Raw genomic sequence first — 23,343 nt, forward strand, 5'->3', positions numbered from 1 at the left:
GAGACAGCAGTGAGACAAGAAGTAATTGTCAGGAGCTGCACAGGAAAGGGTCAAGCTTCAGGGAAACAAGCCTGAAATGGAACCCAAGATTCCAGAGTTTCTCCTTTACTCCGTTTGTCAGAAAATATCACTGAACCTGTTTGTAAAGTGTGTCATCTCCCTATGATCCACATAGAGAATAAAATCTACAGGAACTGCCTAGTTACTCTAACTTACGTGGCAGAAGTCTTTATGGTGGATTTTATGGTTCCAACCTGGTTGTTGGCCCTTCTGAGTGTCCAGGTGAAGCCACACGATGGAATTTGGTTTTGTAGGATTTTTCATTAGTTTTTTTGTGTGTGATCTCTCGTGTTAAAAAGACATTATTAAGGTTGCACTGAAATGTTAGCAAATGTTGAAATTAAGGCCATTCTTACCTTAGTATCCTTGTAGATAAGGTCCTTCATTACATGATCACTCACTGCACTTGACTTCCAACCTTAATACAAATATTTTAATGTAGCTTTTCTTTGTGTAGTAACTCGACACAGTTTACATTAACTGCATGTTATTTTCTTTGCCCATTAAAATGTGCATTTTTGTTTTAATATGGCCAACATTCCCTGTTTATATGCTATGTCTTTGCTGATTATGGAGTTGGCCAGTTGGTAAAAAAAAATTGTTTTAATGTGTTAAGTTTGCATTAAAATGTGTTGTAAATTCTAATAAGTAAATGGATGATCTAAGCTTAAATGTGTTGTAGGAAGTTACAGTATAAAAAGGGTATCTTTCATGCTTACTGTACACAGTTCCAGCTTGAACTAAAAGCTACCTCTTGAACTAAAAGCTACCTCAAGTGGTTAAAAAAATTGCTATGAAAATAATTACATTAGCTGATCATACCATATTTTAGAATTTCAAGAGTTTATTGCTTAGAATTTCATACAGACCAGCAAATTGTCGATTTCTTTTGAAAAAACAATTGACTTTGGAGATGTACAAATGAATAAAAATTCAGATGAATTTAAAATATATATTTTTATGCAGTTGAAGACAGTGAACTGCCAGATTTTGACTATCTGCGCACCATGACTCACATAGTGCTGGTGGACTTAGACAACTGGGGAAGGTTTTTCATTCATCTGCCAGCCAACTTGAACCAAGGGACATTTGTGTGGGGCTTTCAAGGTAAAAGTTACTTAAGTTAATCACACAGAGGGCATAACAGAAATCCATATAAATACACTAACTTGGAACTAAACTTAGCAAAGAGCAGGATCTTCACAGTAGTCTTAAGTGGATCTCCTAATGCAAGTGTGGGTAAAATACAGCCCTTGTGCTGCATCTGGCCCACCAAACACTTGTATCCAGCCTGCCATGGCCCAGCAGGACCCTCGGGAAGGCTCCCTGGCTGCCGTGGCCCTGCACACTGCTCAAAATGTATGGCTTCTGCGGCCAGAGTGTGCATCTCTGTGCAATGTGCCCCTTGGTGGGCATGCAGTCTCCACACCCTGCCCTCACCCTCAGCATCTTCCTGCAGCACCCACAGTCCCTTCCTAAGGGCATGCTACACAGGCGTACATGTTGGTCCCAGCAGCCAGCTGCTTCGAGTGGCATGTGGGGCTGTAGCAGCCAGGGAGCCTGCCCAATGGTCCCGCTAGCCCATGGCAGGGAGCTATAGTAAGTAACTCCTAACCAGAGACTGCACTTGGCACCCTCTCCCACATCCCAATCCCCTGCCCCGAGTCACGGCCCCCTGCTATACTTATGCTGCCTCCCTGACCCTAACCTATTCCCTGTAAACCTGCTCCAGGTCAGAACCTTCTTATGAACCCAAACTCCTGCCCAGAACCCAAACCTCCTCCTGCATTCCATACCCTACCCAGAGCTCCCTCCTGTACCCAAAATCTATACCAGATCCCACGCCCCCTCCATTAATAGAGTAGAAAAGTGCAGTCCTGTGACCACTTTTCCAAATTCTTGAATTGGCCCCCTTATCAAAAATTATTGCCCATCCCTGCACTATATAGACTTAGTTTGTCCCATACATTAACTTCTTAGAAATATAGAATCATATTTAGTTTTAAATGCTGTTTAGTCAGAAAATGAGATTGTCCATTCCTCTCCTTGGACTGTTTGACTGCAGTTGCTTATGATGTAATCTAATGTATCTCTTATCTTTTTGTTTAGGAGGACACAGCAATTGGAAACCTCCACAAGAGTGCAAAATCTTTAATTATCTTAATAAGATCGGATGTTTTTTCCTTCATCCACGTTGTGGTACCAGAAGAGAAGCAGCAGACTTTGCACTCTGTATGCATGTAAGTCACTGATCTATTTTTGTGGTTTGCTTTTTTGTTGATAAGATGCATGTATGTGTGTATAGTACAGTACGTTATAGAACAGTCATGATGAAAATCATCATACTAAAACTTCAGACGAGAAGGGTAGATAGTGGGTTTGACAAGGAAAAAGGAAAAGTTTTATAAATAGAAAAGCCTTCTGTAAGGGAGTTGTCTGTTTCAAAAAGTTGCCTGGAACCTGAATGTTTAGTTTAATGTCTTCCCCTCCCTTGCATAGGCTGGCCGTCTGGATGAGCATCTACCCAAACAAATTCCTTTCACCATTCTCTCTGGAGACAAAAGCTTTCTGGAACTGGAGGATCAGTTTAAGAAGACTCAGCGGACAGCTCACATCCTAAACCCTCATGATATTGATGGAGATATGATGTGTGCCTTACTAAACAGCATTTCAGATACTACAAAAGGTAGTGCATAAACAATAAGTAGAATCCAACCAATAAAAGCACATCACTGCTCATAGCAACAGCTATACTGTTACTTATGGTGTTTCTTTAATTAGTGTTCTCATTTAATGAATTGGTCTACAGATAAAATTGCATTTCTTGCTAATATGATTCTTGGCTAAGTTAAAAGCCTTTTGGGGGAAAAAAAATCACTTGGCACTTTTATCACATACTGCTTCTCAAGATTTACTTGGTCCTCTTGCAGTGCTAATGCTGAATAGAACTTACATGCAGCATTCCTACAGAGTTCTTAGAAATGCTTCCTTTAGTTCAGGGCTATAAAGCCTTAAAAGGACTTAAATTTTAATTGCTGTTTGTAGCTCTTCTGGGCCAGGGTTGGAATGGTCACTGGAAATGAGAACTTGTCTATTCTATGCTCTCTGATACCTTTGCTCCCTCCCACCTCCACCTCCCCAGCCTGGTGGCATCCAGGGAGCACGGAACAGAAATCTCTGATTTGAATGAAGAGGAGACAAAAGTTGGACCAGTGTGAAAGATGAGAAGATTGGACAAGCAGCCTTGTGAGACACAGATTAGAGGAAGGAGAGAAATTGGCAAGTGGGAGGTTGGTGGAGGAAACAGGTACTGGTGGCAAGGTGAAGGGAGGCTTGGACTTGTTGAGTATGGAAACTGGGACTAGGAGCAAGTTAGTGGAGGGAAACCTATAGCCAGTTGTCTCTGGAGAGGAAGTAATAGCCGTTAGACAAAGAGCAGGCAAGAGATGGGTAACTGGGACTCAGTGATCGGAGACTGGGACAAGGAGACAGGGAAGGCTGAGGTGGAACACCTGAGATTGGATGAGGCTCCTGAAGGCTATTGTCTGTTTCCTCCCCCCCAAAAAAGGACATAGAGCTAGGAGCGGGGAACTGGAAGTGGCTGGGCAAAGACATAGAGCAGGGGTGGAGAACCTTTTTTGAGTCTGGGGGGCCACAGTGCAGGCACTCCCCAATGCTGAAGAGGTGAGGAGCCCTGAGCCTGAACGGCTGGAACCATGGCCTGAGGTTCCCCACCCCTGATATGGTGGGTATAATGCCATGTAATGTAATTTATGTTTTGGGGTTTTTTAACAGAAACCTAGGTAATCACGCACAAAGCTACGTTAAAATAATATTATTCAGGTTGCAAAGTCAAGCACGTAGAAACAAAGAAACCAAAGTTAAGGTTGCTTGTGCAGTCTTTAGTTTGAGAATATATCCTGGAGTGTTTTGTTTAAATGGGCCTATGTTAACAAGTAATCCAGAATGCTATGTACTACTGCCCTGCCAACCCTGCCCTCCTCAATATTTATTTATGACTCCACTAATCTCCATCATGCTGAAATGTTATCAGCAATTATTTTATGTTTTCATCTGGAAGTAAATATGTCATCACTTTTGGTCTAACACATCCTTATACAACTCCCTTAAACACTCCAGTTCAGTGGTGATTCTTCATTAACTTATTTTTGTGCTCTATCAGTTATCCAATTGCTAATCCATTTCATATTTTGTTGCTATTGTATATTGTTAACGTAATCAGAATGTGTTCTGTGGCATTAAATCAATCTTACAAGAGTCTAAATTTATTATATCTGCACTATCGTCTTGATTGTCCACTTTTGTAATCTCCTTGAAGAATGAAACTGTATTTGTTTAGCAAGACTTTTGTCTCCCTATAAAATAATGTTGACTGGTATTAATTACATTTCTATCCATTAATTCTTCATTAATCAACTACAGTAGGAGCTTTTTCATTATTTTTCCAGGATTGATATGAGGTTAACCTAGCTACTTACAAGGGCATTCCACTTGCCATTTTTGGACTCTGGCACTCTTCCAGCATTCTGTAATTGTGCAGGTATTCCAAGATTTATTAAAAATTAACATTAGTGAGCCAGAGATCTCCTTAGACAACTCTTCTAGGACTATTGTGTACCTGCTTACTTTAAAATGTTTACCTCTAATAGTACTTGTCTCATGGACTGGAAAGTTCTTTATCCTCATGTAATACAGGTACATAATTCTGCTTCTTTCAATTACAGAATAGAAATATTTATTTAATACTTGTGCCTCTTCATCATTCTTAATCATTTTACTATGTTCCTCTAGTAATGGTTTTATACCAATTCTAGGATTTCTTTTGTTCATAATAATGTGCTTTTAAAAACTGCTTATTTTTCTTGGCCCTGCCATCCAGATATATTTGCCCTGACCCTCTTGAGGCATCCCTTATGAATTTTTGGCACTTCATAACTTCTCATTTATATCAATTGTTATCTTCTCTTTTTCCCTTTGTTATTAAATATTCCTTTATTTCTAATTGTTGTTTTCACTTTGCTGCTGAACCAGGAGGGGCTTTTATCTAAAGTTGTCATCCTCGTTGTGGAATTTTGGCTCTTTGACCATCTACTAAACCATCCTTAGGTAGCTTGATTTTCATTTGCAACTGTTTCTCTAATTTTTTCCTCCCAGTTAAATCAAGGTAGCAATAAGAAAATCCTCATGCTGTAACACAGTGTCTAGTGTTGATGCAGAATGATTCCTAATAATCAGCTTTGTCTTTCATTCTAAAGAGACATCTTCCGGTTCAGCTGAGTATTGCTGAAACAGTGGGGGGGGGGGGTTTGAGAAGAAAAAATAGTGGACTCACAAATGCTTTTGTCCCACATCTCCTTTCTCTGAGGCCCCATGTTTCAATGCCCAGTGATATTACTTTCCCCTGAAACAGCTGTGGCTAGTAGGGTTGTATCACAAGAAACAGAAGTTTTGAGGAGACATGCATCAATGTGGAGGGTAGCTAAAAGAGGAGAGCACAGATATGGTGGTGCCAGCTTTAATTTTTCTTCATAATTAATATTTTGGCACTAACAGTAGGGATTTCCAGCAATGCTTAGCAAAAGAAAGTCTGACTGACTGATTTCATAATATCCAGTTTAATCAAGTCAAGCACCTACAGTTTTCTAGAAAGCCACTTTCATGTGACTTATTGCTCTTTCACACATGTTAAAATCTTTTAATAAGTAGGGTGGGATTTTAAGACACTCCTACAAAATATTCTCATTCTGTTGCTTTGTCTATGTAACTTGGTTTCATTTATACAATTTGCATAATTATAGGAGAGTAGCACACAAATGCACTGTGACTGAGCTGCTCCTTGCCAATGGCGGAAATTTCTGGTGCCCCCTCTGCCACACGAGGGGTTAGGTACCCTGTCTTTTATACCACCTAATGTGTTTCATGACATCTGCTTTCTACCTCCCCTTACAGCTTGCTCAGGTGTCTCGGGCAAAACATCTCTTTACATCACTTCTGTCAAACCTTCTTATCCTGTGTTAAATCAGGATGTACCTGGGCTAATCTTCTGGAGTCTGTTTACATGCGTACCCAATATCTGTTAGGAGTGTCTCCTTTTTTTATCAGTGCTATCGCTACCTTTGCCAAGTTCATTTCTCAGACAGTGAATTTATAAGCATCTGCTTAAAACATGGCCTAACTTTGACGATGGTTCAGGTCTAAGGTCTTTAACAAGGCCCTATGCTCCATGTTTTCTCCCCCTCTCTCCCCCTTCATCTCCTCCCCCCTGACCTAGGTAAAAAAGACATGTCTTGTATTGCTGTATGAAGGAAACTAGATTGTAATTACTACAGATTAGGATGAGTATCATAGTCCAGCCTTTTTTATTAGTCCTCAGGATTCCCATTTTCACATCCCTGTAGAGCTAAACAGCTTGTATTGAGATTCAGAGAGAATAGAGATTCAGAGAGAATAAGACCATTTCTAAAATGTCTTGACTTTCACTGTGAAAACCAGGATGCTCAGTGGACCTGGAGGTGGATAAGGGAGCAAGTGTAGCGCATGAATACTGGTGTGATATTTATCAACCATCTTTGCCTAAAAGGCAAACTTCTGTGACTTGTAACTCAGGCTGTGTCTAGACTGTGGGCTTCTTTCAGAAGAAGCTTTTCTGGAAGAGATCTTCTGAAAAAACTTCTTCCGAAAGAGAGCATCCACACTGCCACAGCTCATCGAAAAAGCGATTTGCTATTTCGAAAGATAGCGTCCAGACTGAATGGATGCCATCTCGCATGTAAACTGTGATTACTATGGACTGAGTGGCTACCAGGGCACTTGTACTTTTTCCTCTTCCCTCTTCTTGCGAAATAACTCCCTCTTCCCCATCCACACGTGCCTTTTTCCGAAAGAGCTCTTTTGGAAAAAGGTGTCTTCCTCATAGAAAGAGGTTTACCAATGTCGGAAAAAACCCTCTGTTCTTTCAATTTTTCTTTTGAAAGAACACGATTGCAGTTCGCAACAGCCGTTTTTTCCAGAAAAAACTCTGTAGTGTAGACATACCCTCTGTGTAGTTTGACAGATCATTCAGCAACTCATGTTCATGGCAGCAGTAGGAGCTCCGGTATGGGATTGTAAAAAAGTAAGAGTTGTGTAGCAGTCAACTATGCTGAAAAAATCCACTAGTCAGACTGAGACAGATGTCTCTAGTTGTGGTGTCACAGCTGTAGCATGCCTTCTATGCAACATTTATTTCAGTTAAGGGTTAATTTTCTCCCATTGGTAATCCTCAGTTTGTCACCTTACTTCATTTGTGTTGGTAAAGACTGAAAGAGGGGTATTGCTGCTGCAGCAGCTATTATGTTTATTATTTGTATTACCATAGCATGAAAAAGCCCTAATCATTGACCAGTACCCTGTTTTACTTGGCACTGCACAAATACAGAATTAAGACTGTTCTTGCACAAAAGAGCTTTCAATCTATGAATAAGTCAAGAGACAACAAATGGATAGAAACAGAGGTGGAGGATACAAGGACATGTCTCTACAGCAGACTTAGGTCAGCATACAGCCACTACAGCAGTTAAATTTCTTTTGCGCCTCCACGCTGTGCTCCTTGTATCCATGGTCTATGTCCTCTCTAGGGATGTTAGCGAGTAGTCAACTGGAGTATTGACTACTTACTCCCCTCCCCCTCACTGCCTCTATGAGAGGAAGCAAGAATGAGGGGAAATAGGAGCCGGAGCTGGGGCGGGGGAAACTGTCTTAAAAGCAGGTTCCCTCCAGTACCAGCTCCACGGTGCCACCTGTAAGGAAACACAGCTAGAGCTGTATCCATATCTGCAAAAATGAGCCACGGATATCTGCAATCCACATCTGCGAATTTGTAGGGCTCTCCATACAACTGAAGCATTAGTTGGGTAATCAGCATAAAAGCTTAATTCATTGAGGTTGATTGTGAGAAGAGAGAGTCAGGAGTCGAAATCTGATCAGAAGACTGATGGAGAGAAGTTGGGTGAATGGTGGACAGCAGCAGCGTGGAAGAAAGGAAAGTTCAATGCAGTGCTGTTTGAAAGAGAAGAAAGAATGGGGAGGGAGGCAGAGGTAGATGGGGAAAGCCAACACCCTCCCTGGTCTGACCTGGATAGGGAAAGGTCCCAGTAAGTGTGGTAGTATCAAGTGTGGCAGGTCTCTTTGAAAGCCAGGAACTGGAAGAAGTGAGATAAGAAGTTGTGGATGGTGTGATCTTTTTAGAGATGGAGTGGGTGTTTGAGATGGCAAAAGAAGGGGAGGATAGGAAGAAGGAATGGGGATGAGTAAGAAGGGTGGTAGGTGTAGGAGGTGGAGAAGGAACTGGGACAGGCTTGGGTCCAGTATTGGGGTAAATGCTTCCAGAAGTGAGGAGGAAGATGCATATGTGGTGGAGGTTGTAGTGGAGAGGGGAAGAAGAGCATGTATTACTGGTGTTAGACTCTGTACAGAGAGAAGTAGTCAAAGGTTTGAGGGGTGAGTCAAGATGGTGAAAAGGCAGGGGGCAGCAGTAACCAGGAAAGGGAAGTGAAGCCAGTGGGGAAGTGGACCAGATGTTATAATGCCAAAGGATGTACTGAGAGCTGACAAAAATAGAGGGGCACAATTAAAAAACACCACTGTAGCAGGGTCATGAACAACACCTGGTGCTGGTGTACTACTAACATAGTGTTATAGCTGGACTGTCTTCTCTACTGGGGAGCTCTGAAATCTGAGTGTTCAAGGATGAGTTAACATATTTGATTCCTCCTTCAGACAGAACAGTGGGAACATCTTGATATCTGGGATTCCTACTTGTCTATAAGCTACCTTCCTGTTTTCTTCATCTTTCTGTTGTCTTCCACATCTACCTGCCTTCAGCAAGAACTTGGCAGCATGTGAGAGTATAGGAAGCAGCGGAGATGAGCAGCAGCATCTTTCTTTGATAAGATAACGAGCCTTGTGGATAAGGGAGAAGCGGTGGATGTCATATACCTAGACTTTAGTAAGGCATTTGATATGGTCTCGCATGATATTCTTATTGATAAACTAGGCAAATATAACTTAGATAGGGCCACGATAAGGTGGGTGCATAATTGGCTGGATAACCATAGTCAGAGAGTTGTTGTTAACGGTTCTAAATCCTGCTGGAAAGGGATAACAAGTGGAGTTCCTCAAGGGTCTGTTTTGGGACCCGTACTATTCAATATCTTCATCAATGATGTAGATATTGGGATAGAGAGTACTCTTATTAAGTTTGCAGATGATACCAAACTGGGTGGGGTTGCAACTTCTTTGGAGGATAGGGACATAATTCAAAATGACCTTAGCAAGTTAGAGAAATGGTCAGAGGTAAACAGGATGAGGTTTAATAAAGAGAAATGCAAAGTGCTCCACTTAGGAAGGAACAATCAGTTCCATACATACAAGATGGGAAGCGACTGTCTAGGAAGGAGCATGGCGGAAAGGGATCTAGGGGTCATAGTGGACCACAAGTTGAATATGAGTCAACAGTGTGATGCTGTTGCAAAAAAAGCAAATATGATTCTAGGTTGTATCAACAGGTGTGTTGTAAGCAAAACTCGTGAAGTCATTCTGCCGCTCTATTCTGCACTAGTTAGGCCTCAGCTGGAGTACTGTGTCCAGTTCTGGGCGCCACATTTCAAGAAAGATGTGGAGAAATTGGAAAGGGTACAGAGAAGAGCGACAAGAATGATTAAAGGTCTAGAGAACATGACCTATGAAGCCAGGCTTCATGAACTGGGCTTGTTTAGTTTGGAAAAAAGAAGATTAAGGGGGGACATGATAGCGGTTTTCAAATATCTAAAAGGGTGTCACAAGGAGGAAGGCGAAAATTTGTTCCTCTTGGTTTCTGAGGACAGGACAAGGAGTAATGGGCTTAAAGTGCAGCAGGGGAGGTTTAGATTGGACATTAGGAAAAAATTCCTAACTGTCAGAGTGGTCAAATATTGGAATAAATTGCCAAGGGAGGTGGTGGAATCTCCCTGTCTGGAGATATTTAAGAACAGGTTAGATAGACATCTGTCAGGGATGGTGTAGACGGAGCTTGATCCTGCCTTGAGGGCGGGGGGCTGGACTCGATGACCTCTCGAGGTCCCTTCCAGTCCTGTTATTCTATGATTCTATGATTACTCAGAGGGAATAGATACAGTGAGGAGTGAGGCCCTTAATTTAAGGCCTACCTGGGAAAAGAAGCATGTGCTGCCTCTTCTGCTTTGCCTTTCCAGTGGTCTGGGGAGCAGCAGAGTCCTAAGAGACCCCCTCTTTGATGAGAATACAGGTTTGATTGATTAAAAAGTAATTACTGTTGATATCTGTAGACTTCTAGAAGGCATTGGACTTGGTATCTCACAACATTTTTCTTAAAACAAAATTGGAGCAATATAAAATTTACATGACAAATATTAAATGGATTAGGTGGCTAATGGATAGGCCACAAAATATAACGGTAAACGGTCTCATCATACAGTTCTGTTTTTGTGGGTTCCCACAGGAATGGATTCTTAGCCATAGGATTTTTTTAACATTATCAGAGACCTGAAAGAAAACATAAAATCAATCACTGATAAAGTTTGCAGATAACACAAAAAATGGGGAAACAATGAAGACAGGTTACTGTTTCAAAGTAATCTGGATTGCTTGATAAATGGGGGTATGTCTACACTACCACCCTAGTTCGAACTAGGGTGGTAATGTAGACATACCCTGGGATACAAGCAAACAATACGTGATTCAGTACAGTTAAATATAAATGTATAAATCAAGACATATAGGCCATATATACAGGAATGGGGACTCTAGCATGGAAACCAGAAACTCTGAAAAAAGATTTGGGAGTCATGTTGGCTAATCAGCTGAACATGAGCCCCCAGTGTGATGCAATAGCCAAAACACCTAACACCGTCCTTTATGCGTAAACAGGAGAATCTTGAGTAGGAGGAGAGAGCTTATTTTATCTCTATATTTGGTACTGGTGTAACCACTTCTGGAGTACTTGACCAGTTCTGATGCTCACAATTTAGGAAGGATGTTAGTCAACTGGATGTGGCTCAGAAAAACTGCAGGAATGACTGACTGACTAGAAAACATGCCTTACAGGGCTATACATAACTCAGGTTAGCTTAATGAAGAGAAAATTAAGAGGTGACTGGATTTGTCTACAAGTGCCTACATGGGGAAACGAGTATTTAATAGCTTTTCAGTCCAGCAGGGAAGTGTATAACACTATCCAATGCCTGTAAGCTGTAGCTAGACACATTCAGACTGGAGATAAGGAATAAATTTTTACAGTGAGAGTAATTGATCATAGAGCAATTTACCAAGGGTCGTAGAGGATTCTTCATCACTGACAAATTTGAAACGAAGTTTGAATTTTTTGAGGGAAGCTCTCTAACCTCTCTTAGACCGGATGTCAGACTAGATCTTCAAGGAACCTGAATATTTAAAATGAGGCACGAATAGCATAGTCCTGAATTTCTCATCTTCAGCATCCTCATCAGCAAGTTATCGTTTACTCATCAGCTTGGGAAGAGAAGTTAGTGAGAGCATCATAGTGTATTTATTAAGGCTTGAAAAGGATTCTTTATTGTACAAGCCTCTATATCAAGACTGTCCCCTTCTAAAAGCTTTTGTACTAGTTCATTTGCAAATTACTGTGCTCAGTACAGGCAGTAATGGTTGAAATATGGCCTATGTTATGCAAGAAGTAAAAATAGTCCCTTCAGGCATTATAATTTTTTAATCTGAAACTGTCAGTTCCTTTTTTCCGACAAGTAATGAGTTCCATTCCCAAAGCATCTTGGATGTCTCCTGGCCTTCTCAGAAGCTCAATTTTTAGGCCACATAGATTTCAAAGAATCAAATGACCTGCAGGAAGGTGGAATCCTGCTCTAGAGCAGTTTACTGCCAGACAGTTCAGCATCACATTATGTGTTAGATATCTTGCAAGTGATAATTGAACTTCAGATCACCAGTATCAGAAATGCTTCATGGAATCTCTGGGAAAGGCTTAGTTTAACATGTTCTATGTCACACGTGACTCTGAATTGGAGGTTAGCTTAGGTTCCCTCTTCCAACTGAACTGGAAATAACCTTGCACATCTTGACTATACCTCAACTTGTGCCAGTTTTTCAGAGTTTTGCTGACACTATAAACTTGTCCTAGTCGATGGGTCAAACTAAGTTCAGAATACCATTTGACTGGTATGTCTGTTTCTCATGGCTGGTGGGACTGTACAGGTCCTGTTTACACTGAGAAGTTGAGGTATACTTTCATCACTGAACTTGCTGGAAGCCCACATGCCATGGGTTTGCCATTTGTTTTGGGGGCAGCCTTTTGTTTCCTTTCAGTAGTCTGGATTGCTAATCTTTCCAATATACTCGATATATTTTGGCTAAAATTAGGCAAACTTTCTCATGTCAACAAGCTCTGAATGTATCACGTCCAAACAAATCCCAAGATAAAACCCGTCTCTCCTTAGCATGACCTGTTTCTATTCCATAACCTAATGCTGTGCTTGTAAATCCCAATACATAATTGGTGCATTCACCATAGTCTTGGTAACTTTTATAAAATGGACTAACAGGATAATTTTAGACACTTAACATGAGAGACAGTTACCAGGCTAGTAGGCAGTATATATGAATGAGAGTAGTCCAAGCACCACTTCTGTTGCAACTGATCATCAGTAAAGTCCACATAGTTACTGATGCTGCAGCATTCCTCTGAAGTTCCCATTTTTCCCAAGGAAGGGCCATGGAAAGCCAGGATTTTGCAAAGATTAGCCATGACCTGATAATGTCAATAAGTGCCATTCCAACACAAGAACTAGAGGTGTTTCCTTCTGTGGTGGAACAGTAGCTATGACTCCTCTGCCAGCCAAGGTAGCATCTTATGGGAACCCCTGAATCCCCTAGTATCTAATGGGGACCCTCCTGAACATGGTAGATTTTATTTAAATCCAATTGATTTAAATCACTAGTCAGGAAGGCTTGATTTGATAATGGTTTTCTGAATAAAAGTGGATTCCAGTAAGAATGGTATGGTAGGTCTCAAATCTATGGAGGCTACACTCAGACTTTTGGAATATACTGCTCAGACAGTTTCACTTTGTCTTTCTACTGCCTGTTCTTCCCTTCTCACATTTATCTCCAGACTTCTTCTCTTTATCCAGATCTCTTCCTTCCTCAACAATCTTCTGTTCATTGAACTTTTTGAAATTTTACACTTTTAGAGAGAGGTAAGGAATTGACTGCGCACACAAAGTTGAAGAGACTCAACAGGGTTGAGGTCTGTTATTTCTCTCCTTTATACATATATATAATTTTATTTTATTTTTATGTATTTATTAATTTAAAAACATTTTTTGCTGTTAACAAGCATGTTATCCCTGGAGACACAAATCCACTGTTTGAGAACTGCAAAGCTAATTATCTCTGATGGTATCTTCTAGACTGAACTCTGAGTCCTGTTGGGTAGATAGAAAGATTAGCCTAAATAATCTATACAAAAGCCTCTGGATCCCTTTAAGATTGGGTCCATAATCATGAACTATTGGAACTCATTTTTTGCTTAAATATTACATGAATACATTGTCTCTCATTATAGAATTAGAATTTATAATCCCTATTCCATGATGAAGATACATAATAGCTCAATGATATCTTAATTAAAACTATCTTTAGAGAGGTTTCTTTTTTCTAGAGATGTAGTCAGTTAAACCATTAATCTGTAAGTGAAAGTGGCTCTGCCAGTAAATTTTTTAAAGGGCTGGCCAGCAGCCTGGCTCAGTCATGGATTGCTGGGTCCTGGAAGCTACCCTCACTGTGGCTCTGCAGGGCAAGTCATTTAGGAGCTGGGCTGCCTGCCAGCTCCTAAACAACTGTTTCATGCAGAGCTGCAGCAGGGTTAGCTCCTGGGGCTCAGCAGGAACCAGCACTGAGCTGGGCTGCCTTGCCCACCAGCCCCTAAAATACTTTTAGTGCAGAGCCACAGTGGGGGTAGTTGCCAGACCAGCGCAAGCCAGGACGAAATGCTTGTAGCGCTAACACTTATCAATCAATCATGTAGTTAAAATTTTTTTGTTGACTACACAATTAATGAATTACACTCCTTCTTAACATCCCTAATTTTTTCCTCAAAAAGCATTTTATAAAAAAAAAATCCAATTTAAATAATTTAAACTATATTTTTAAAATAATTGATTTTTATCCACCCTGCACCTCAAACATTTTGTAATATCACTGGCACTGCTTCATGCTGCTTTGTCCTACACTTAGGTCACCAATCTGAAATCTTTAGCTTCACCCATACATCAGGATCTTGTCAAGTTTCCCAAGCAAAAGCCATCCCTACATACACATAACGTACATAAAGATCTATCTTAAAGGAATCTTGACTTGAAATAGAAAATGTCAATCTAGTTACACATTTGCACTTCACTCATGAACCAAGACCTTCAGCATCTCAGTGCTAATGTGTAGCCCTCATCCTAAGAACTGAAGAGGGAAATTGATTCCACTCTTCCATAATTTTGCAGATGCCAAAAACATCGCCTGGGTAAGGATGCAGAGCAATTCCAGAGAGAAGAGTTGTTTGGTAAATGAGAAACCACTATAGAGTGTGCGAGGTTCCCTGTGTGTCTGGGTCTGATTGATAACTTAGTGAGTTTCTTAGGATTGGACTATACATTGGATAGCTCTTCTGGACTCCACTAGAGATACAGGTTGAACCTCTCTAGTCTGGCACCGTTGGGTCCTGACTGGTGCCGAACCAGAGAATTGGCTGAACCCGCAGGAGGTCAATATTGTCTAGCAGCATTACCAACATTTCTCTGCTTGCTGGAATCTTAGAAGACATTTAGGGGTAAATTAGAACTAAATAACATCACAGAACATTGACAGCCAGGACTAGTAGCTATAAACAAACTTTATGGGTACTATGGGAAACTTGGCCACATCCGTGAAAGGTGACCATCCAGCTAACTAAAAGCACGCCAGAGCACAGATATTGCCTGACCAGCATGCGCCAGATTGGAGAGGTTCAACCTGAATTCTGGATCTTTTCCAGGGCTGCCCAGTAAGTCTGCCAGGTTGCCCAAGCAAAAGACCATTCCATCCTCAGGTACTTAATGCATAAATGGAGCAAAGTATTTTTGTCTAGACTTTGGACTCCTGATCCAGGTCTGGTAACAGCTGTTGAAGCTGCTGTTCCTGGAAGTAGGAAAGTTTCAGCCATGTTGGTGTTGTTCACACTGTATATATAATAGTGTGTTTGACACTCAAGGTCAGAATTTGAAAGGTGTATATGCATTCTTGCATGACTTAAATTAAGAATAAAAATACTTAACAATGGATGTCCAAATCAGAGGTTGTGTGCAGAGAACCTGTCCTAATTGGATTTAGCTAAACTCAACCACTTTTTGCAGTGTGTATGTGGGATAACACTTTTTGCTCCCTTTTTAGCAGTTATATAATAGGCTACAGTTCAAAATCCTTGGGACACAGAGGTAGCAAGCACACTTGACATCATGCTTAACTAGGGTACATGTATATGTATATCTAGTATATGTATATCTAGTCATTTTTGTATAGCACAGTTTGCAGTGAATCTAATCTCAAGTATTTTAAATAAATGAATATAGAAAAGCATAGTAATTATAACCCATATCACAATTCAGAATTTTTGTTTGTTTCTTTAGCTTGCACACAATAAAAGACAATGAAAAATTAAGCAGTCTAACTTGGGATTTTTGGGAGGAAGGAGAGAAAATGTACTTACAATTTATTTGAGTCTCACAACTTAAAACCATATTAATAGTGGTTTCCAGAGAAAATGGAGGACTCTCAGAAGCATTATATGATGTCTGTTTGAGTTATGTATTTAAATTTCAGACAGCGAAGAAAATGTTAAAATAACAATGCAAATGAATTTACAAGAAACAGGGAGGAAGTCTTAATTTTCATTTGTCTTCTGTGTTTGAGAAAACCTTAGATAAAGACTGCATAAGAAACTAAATTGTAACTTTCATTTGTCTTCTGTGTTTGAGAAAACCTTAGATAAAGACTGCATAAGAAACTAAATTGTAACTAAATTTTATCAGGCAAGTATGCTATAGAGAACACTGTGTTAAATATGCAGAGTATCTATTCTTGCTCTATTGAACATTCTTGAGGAATGAGGTCAAAGGCTTGAGGTATAAAGGAAAACAAATCCATGCAAGCCAGTAAAGCGTGTGTCAGAATCTATTTCCACTCATTTACATAGGCATAAGTCAGTTCAGGATTAGTTGCTATCTCTCAGCTGGGCACTTGAGTCTCCTGAAAGGAAGCTATACACACATATATAGTTACACGTGAATAGGTGAAGATTTACCCCAGCATTGCTCAGGTCCTTAACTCAAGTAATGTTTGGTTTTCTTCATTTAAATCTTGGTTTCTGGGATGGGCTGGGAATGAGGGGCTCAGTATGAGGCTTCCATGGGGAGAGAAGACAATCCCATCCCCCTCTCACTGCAGCAGATTGGGACCAAGTGAGAAGTGCCTGTCCATAGTTGCTGCAGCTCCAGCAGGCACAGCCAGTGGAGGGGTACATGTCCCTGGCGGGAGGACAGACACACAGAAACAGTCACACAAACAGAAGCTCTCTGAAAAATATAGTAGATTGCTGTCCCTTTTTCCACCCCTGCCCGTGCTGGCCCAATGGGGTATAGCTGTCCCAGTCCACATCTCTGGCCCCTTGCTGGCTTCTGTGGTCATTCTATGGTATAACTCCCTTCTGCCAGATTCCTCCCTTTCCATTTTATGAGAAACAATCAAATTCCAGGCACGTCCCATTGTCCTGGCACAACCAAAACCTTTAAATTATAAGAGAAAGCTGCATACCGAATTTGGTGGTCCTGGCTCTTATTGTTTAGAGGTGTTCTTGAACAAATGTACTCACGGATGGGCAGCTAGATAGATGCACATTTCTAGCATATATAGAAAGAAGATTAATAGGGTTTACCTTAACCTATTAAAATTATTCTGATTCTTTCCCCATTATGTTTATTGTTGCTGTTCACCCCATGATGTGCTTTACTCATTCATTTTGTTGATTACTGTGGTATTGTCAAAATATTGTGTTTAAAAAGCTTTAGTACATATCCGTTGGGGGGTAAGAGGACTGAAAGTTAAAACATTGTAACATTAGATAGCTTTGTAATTGAGATTTGAACAAAGCAAAGACGTAAGTGAATCTAATGAATATAAATTTAATTAGATTTACCAGATATTACTAAGCATTGTAATAAGCATTGTAACTGTAAGCGTGATTCTGGGATGCATTAACAGGAGTGTTGTGAGCAACACATGGAAAGTCATTCTGCCGCTCTACTCTGTGCTGATTAGGCCTCAGTTAATTGTGTCCATTTCAAGAAATATGTGGAGAAATTGGAGATATTCGGAGAAGAACAAAAAAAATGATTAAAGGTTTAGAAAATATGATCTGTGAGGGAAGACTGAAAGAACTTGGGTGTGTTTTGTTTAGAGAATAGAAGACTGAGAGGGGACGTGATAGCAAGTTTCAAGTATCTAAAAGGGTGTCACGAGGAGGGAGAAAAATTGTTCTCCTTGTCCTCTGATGATAGGACAGGAAGCAGTGGGCTTAAACTGCAGCAACGGAGGTTTAGGTTGGACATTAGGAAAAACTTCCTGCTTGTCAGGGTGGTCAAATGCTGGAATAAAATGCCTAGGGAGGTTGTAGAACCTCCCTAGACAGTGATTGGTCCTTCCATGAGGGCAGGGGACTGGACTTGATGATCTCTCAAGGTCCCTTCCTGTTCTGGTTTGCTATGATTGTTACTAAAATCTAACTTCATCACCATTCTAGACATATTAGCATCATTTATTTAAATGCATATGGAGTTCTGGGAAGCAGTTGGTTGTAAAGCTGGTTTTCCTCTTAATTTTGTCCCAACGTTTTTGTGTTAATTCTGTGTTTTGTTGATCACTGATAAGGCCCTACCAAATTTACAGTCCATTTTGGTCAATTTCACAATTCATAGGATTTATAAAACTGTAAACTAAAGTGTGTCAGCAATTTAAATCGGAAATTCAGGAGTTGTAATTGTAGGAGTCCGACCCAAAAAGGAGTTTTGGGGAGGTGGAAAGGTTTTTGTGAGGAGGGGATGGTGGTATTGCAACCCTGCCTTCTGCGGGACTGCTTGCAGTAGCACTATCATCCGTGTTGGATGCCTGAAGAGAGGCACCTGCTTGTTGTGGGAGCCTAGGTGTGAAGGCAGAGTCACCAGCAGCAGCTCAGAAGAAGGGATAGTATTGTAAAGTATTGCTGCCCTTACTTCTGTACTGCTGCCTGCAGAGCTGGGCTCTGTCACCAGCTGCCATTCTCTGATCACTCAGTTCTGAAGGCAGCAGCACAGAAGTAAGAGTGGCATGGTATGGTGGTGTCATCTTCTGCACTGCTGCTGGGAGGGCACTGCTTTCAGAACCGGGAGTCTAGATAGCAGCTCTCTAGCCACTCAGCTCTAAAGGCAGCACAGAAGTAAGGATGGCAATACTGCAACACTCCTCAAATCACCTTATGAGTCCTCTGCAGCCACCTTTTGGGTCAGGACCCCTAATTTGAAAACTGCCAATCTTTCCTGCCCCTAAGAAATCTGTATCGTATATGGGAAAAGTACACAAGACCAAATTGCCAAAGGGGATGCCAGATTTCACTGTCCGTGACATGTTTTTCATGGCTGTGAATTTGTTAGGACACTACTAATTGGTTATGTATTGTTTCCCTTTAAGAAACTAGGGACTTGTCTATACATGTGGCTTGTGCACAGGCAAGCCAAGCAGTGACTTGACAGCACACCAGCCTGCTTCACAGTAACTCACCATATAGACACTGCTACCGTGCACTGGAATTCCCAGCACAGTTCAGAGTACTTTACAGCGCACCAGCTTGCCATGGAGTCATACCCTAGATTGCCATGTAGACAAGCCTTAATGTAAAATTGATAGGAAAATCGATAGGAAAATTGTTGTTCTTGGGGTTGTGATAAAACAAGAAATAGGCTTTTTGTTTAAACAGACGGTAAAATTCCCTGAGGAGTGATTTGTGTCTTCCTGTGGTCAACAACTGTTTTTGTAGGACATACTGTAAAGAATGATTAATAAACCCTGATCATTCTCAGTCATTTTCCTACTGAGTCTGACCAGTTCATGTAATGGCTGACTGTAAATGTTGAATTGGACCAGGGAGAGAAGTGATCCTTCTGGATCTCCAGAAATGAGGGCCCTAATTATGGAAGTGCAGTTTCCCATTGGCACCCATTTTAGTGCAGTGACCCTATTACCTTTCTCAGGTGAGACAGCAGTGTCATATGGGCGACAGTGTTGAGTGCCGCAGAGAAGTCCAGGAGAATGAGTGGATATCTGTCCTATATCCATTGACAACAGGGGATCATCCATCAGTGACACTAAAGCAGTTTGAGCTGCTTGAGCTGATCTTTGATCTATATGGTGCTGGGATATTGGATTTAATTAGAACCTGACTTTAAAAATAAAACATTTTAAACCTAAATTATACTAATGCAGTTATTTTTCTTTCTTATTCAACAATCTTCCCATTTTTTATGTTCATGTAAATCTGACTGTGATCTCTGTAAACAAAGAGCAATTATTTCATTAACTTATGATCTTAAGTACTAATATTGCCTTGGATTAGCACAAGCATAGTTTTTCTGTTAGTGAATATTGTGCAACAGTGGCAGCATTAGAGACTAATGTCTTCTCTTCGTTCATATCACAGGCCACAGGAATATGTTTTAATTGTTGACTGGGAATTGTGCTGAACCATATTGAAGATAGTCTATTTTATGAATCTTTTTTTAAATATTTTTGTTTTAATTTCTCTGTACACTTAGATATGATTCATAACAAATACCTATCTAGTTCTTGCCACCTTAATTAAAGATGTCTGACATGAGCATTAATGTGTAATCCAGTAAAAGGCTGTTCCAACATTTTGGAATTATGAATAGGTAGCATGAGTCATAATAAGAACTTGATGTATTTTCTAACTTGCTCACCTTTTTGTACTCTAGCCTTGATGGACAATAATTGCACACAATTTTAAAGCTGTAACTACTCAATTGAATGATATTAACCTAAGTGTGTACTTTATTATTTGGTTGCCTGCCAACCACAATTTGATGTGGTCTGGCTTGATGAAGTGACAGCAACACAAGCTTTTATAAATACAATTTGAACTTCGAATCTTTTTTTCTTAGAGGAAGATGTGGAATTACAAGAAGCTATCAAACGAAGCCTAGAGGAAATGTAAATGAAGCTACTCCTGTATGCTAATAACATTCTATCAAAGCTGCTTACAGAAGAGGAAATTTTTTCATCCATTAACAAAGGGTCAGAAAATGCTGCTTGCAAAATTTGTTTATTCCTTTAATTATTAAACTTGTAATCTAGTATGTTGTTGATAGCGCAACTAAATTGACTAATGAATCTTATGAATCTGTCACAACATACTGTATATAAGAGAGGAAAATAATTAAAAGCCTTACATTCCTTTTCTTATGATTCATGATTGACTTCAAAGTCAGCTCTTGCTCTAATCTAGTCCTATAAATTAAGATAGGTTGATCTTATAAATGTTGTGGTATGTCTTTAAAGGGTCTTTCATTTAATTTTTCCATTGTAAAAATGTCATTGTCTCATTTTACTTTTTCAGTGTATTCTTTGCAACAGATAAAAATAGTAAACCTCAGTTAATTTCAGATCACCTTGCCTTACTCATCATTTTATAAAGGAAGCTTAGTTCCCAGGCCTGCAAATTATGATTCATGGGTTCACCCCTATGCCTGCACAAAGCTTCACTCCACATGAGGGCAGAGGAATGCCCACATGTTGTAAATTACAGGTTCAGTGACTTGGAATGTACAGTTGTTTACTGCTATCTTTACTTTTATTTTTTATAAATGTGCATATTTTAATTTGAATGTGAGAACTTGTTATGATAGTTGGTTTAAAAATCTAATCAGCTGTATTCCCGGTCTTGTTTAAGACTGAAGCGAAGTTTGTAAATAAAAACACTGAAGCAAAAATTGCTTGCAAAATCCCTTTTTCTTTGAGGTATAAGTGAAATAATTTAAGCAGGCAAGTCCTTCTTGTATTCCATCCTCCTTATACTATGCATTTTTTTTGTTTCAATGCTTAATTATAATTAAAAATATTTTTTTTTTGTGTGCTGTCCTTAATTTTTTTTTAAGAGACATACCTTTAGCTTTTCTTTCTTTCAATCCCCTCCTTTCCTGCACAAACACACACAAAGCCTATGCATGAAAGCTAGCTTTACTCAGTTTATTTAGCTTCTGTTGATTTATAGATGAAGGAAAGATTAGTGGAATAAAATATCATATCAGCATTTGATTTTTGTGTAAGTGGTTGGCAGCTTGTCTGTAACTGGTATAAGTCTAAAGTATATCGTGTACAGACATATATTTTCTCTAAAAGTGAGCCAGATGTACTAAAAATAAATACAAAATTTTACTGAATGTAAATCCTTACAAAAAGTAAAAATAAGACACAGCTATAATTACTTAAACTTTAGAGTTACACTATGAAACTGGAATATAGATTTTTGTGTTTGATATTTGCTATCCCTATTGTAAATAAAACTAACCTGAAGCTATTCATCTAGCGAATCTAGTGAGGAATCTCCTATATCTTTAGCAATCACACAAGTAGCTGAATGATGCAACTTCTTTGCATCCTGGTAAACATTTTAGAAAGGGCTTTCAGATTTTTTTTTTATTTACTTACAACAGCAATTAATATGACAATCGTGTTAGTAGAACATTTCTACTCCATTACCCCTTTATGAGGACAGGAGAAGTAAGATAAATATTTTACTATAGTTGTGTTTAAACTTTGTACTTACAGCCCCCATGTCAGGGAAGTGCCATGTGAGTATTGAAGCTGGTTTGGGACACTGTTGTTCAAACTCCTGAATACTAGCTTAGACACCAGAAGAACAAATTATCGTACTAAACAAGCTTTCCTAATGAAATATATTCAAATGAGGTCTTTCCCAAAGAGCTTTTTCAAATTAAAAAGATAATGGTTTGTAAAAGTATTCTAGGCTTAAAATCCCATTCTAATCACAGGTCTTGTTTACAGTTGAAGACTGTAAAAAAAAAAATTAGTGACTCCTGATGTTTTGTAAATGCACATTTGCCCTGGTGAGTTTTAACTTAGTTCTGTGACTTTAAAATCTTGCCACTGGTTCTTTACCTTTTGGTGCTCAATTTTGGTTTCAGGCGCACTTTTCTTTAGTCTTGCACATTTCTCTGTCTTCCAGATGCAAAGAGAAAATAAGAAGCCAAATAAGTCCATATAAGTGTTATAGAACTTATGGCCCCTAAAGCTTGGTCCCTCTCTGGCTGCATTTGTAAAGATTAAATTAAGCTACTGCTTTTTCCTCTGGGGTCTTTTTTTAAACTGTGAGTTATTTGCATCATGTAATAGCTGTGTAGACTAGGTACAAATAAGGTTAATTGTTAACTTTTTAAAATGCTCAGAAATAAGTCCTATAGCTACCTATAAGAATCTCATCCAATTGCAGTCTGAGGGGAAACCCCTATAGATATGTCTCTGTGGTAAATACTGTGCAACATGTAGGCCCATCTGATCTTTACCGTATATGGTTAAGTTTATAGAACTAATGAGGTCACAACATATTTTCTTTCATACAAGGAAAGTCTTCCATCACCCTTGCATGCTATCTGAGAAATATTTACAATAGCTGCTATCATTTCATGATGGGCTGAATCTCTGTTTTATAATTAATTGAATATAGAAGCAAAACAAATGCAGTTGAACCTGAAAGTAAGGTCCATTTTCACTAAGAGATTCTCTACACAAATAGTTATTGTGCATTTATGACAGCTGTGCCCTACAGAAACAGGTTATGCAGTAACTATACCTACAGTTCCAAAACACGCTTTGATCTGGTTCTGTTTCAAATTGGGCTCAAGTAAACTATCTAAAGGAACTTCTGGGATGCGTCTCAAGCCTCTACATAGCCTCGTACTGCATGGCATGCTGGTGTGGGATCGATCGAATCTCTAGGATACCACAAACAAACTTCATATTGACAAGTTCTAAGTTAATCAAGAAAGCCTGATATTAATCTACTTTTCCTTCACATTTTTTAGCTGATCTTATTTGTTTAAAAAAATTACTCTTGCTGGAATTAAA

General features: G+C 39.6%; 1 protein-coding gene across 1 annotated transcript in view; it reads left to right on the forward strand.

Moving 5' to 3' along the window:
* Window positions 1–23,343, forward strand: part of ZNF451 (zinc finger protein 451) — a 74,910-nt gene that overhangs the window by 34,820 nt on the left and 16,747 nt on the right. Inside the window, exons 12-14 of the mRNA XM_075923670.1 lie at window positions 1,027–1,167; window positions 2,170–2,300; window positions 2,560–2,746. Of these exons, the coding sequence (XP_075779785.1) occupies window positions 1,027–1,167; window positions 2,170–2,300; window positions 2,560–2,746 (459 nt within the window). The remainder of the gene's footprint in view (window positions 1–1,026; window positions 1,168–2,169; window positions 2,301–2,559; window positions 2,747–23,343) is intronic.

The sequence above is a fragment of the Pelodiscus sinensis genome, chromosome 3, assembly GCF_049634645.1.
Source record: "Pelodiscus sinensis isolate JC-2024 chromosome 3, ASM4963464v1, whole genome shotgun sequence".
Classification (NCBI taxonomy): Eukaryota; Metazoa; Chordata; order Testudines; family Trionychidae; genus Pelodiscus; species Pelodiscus sinensis.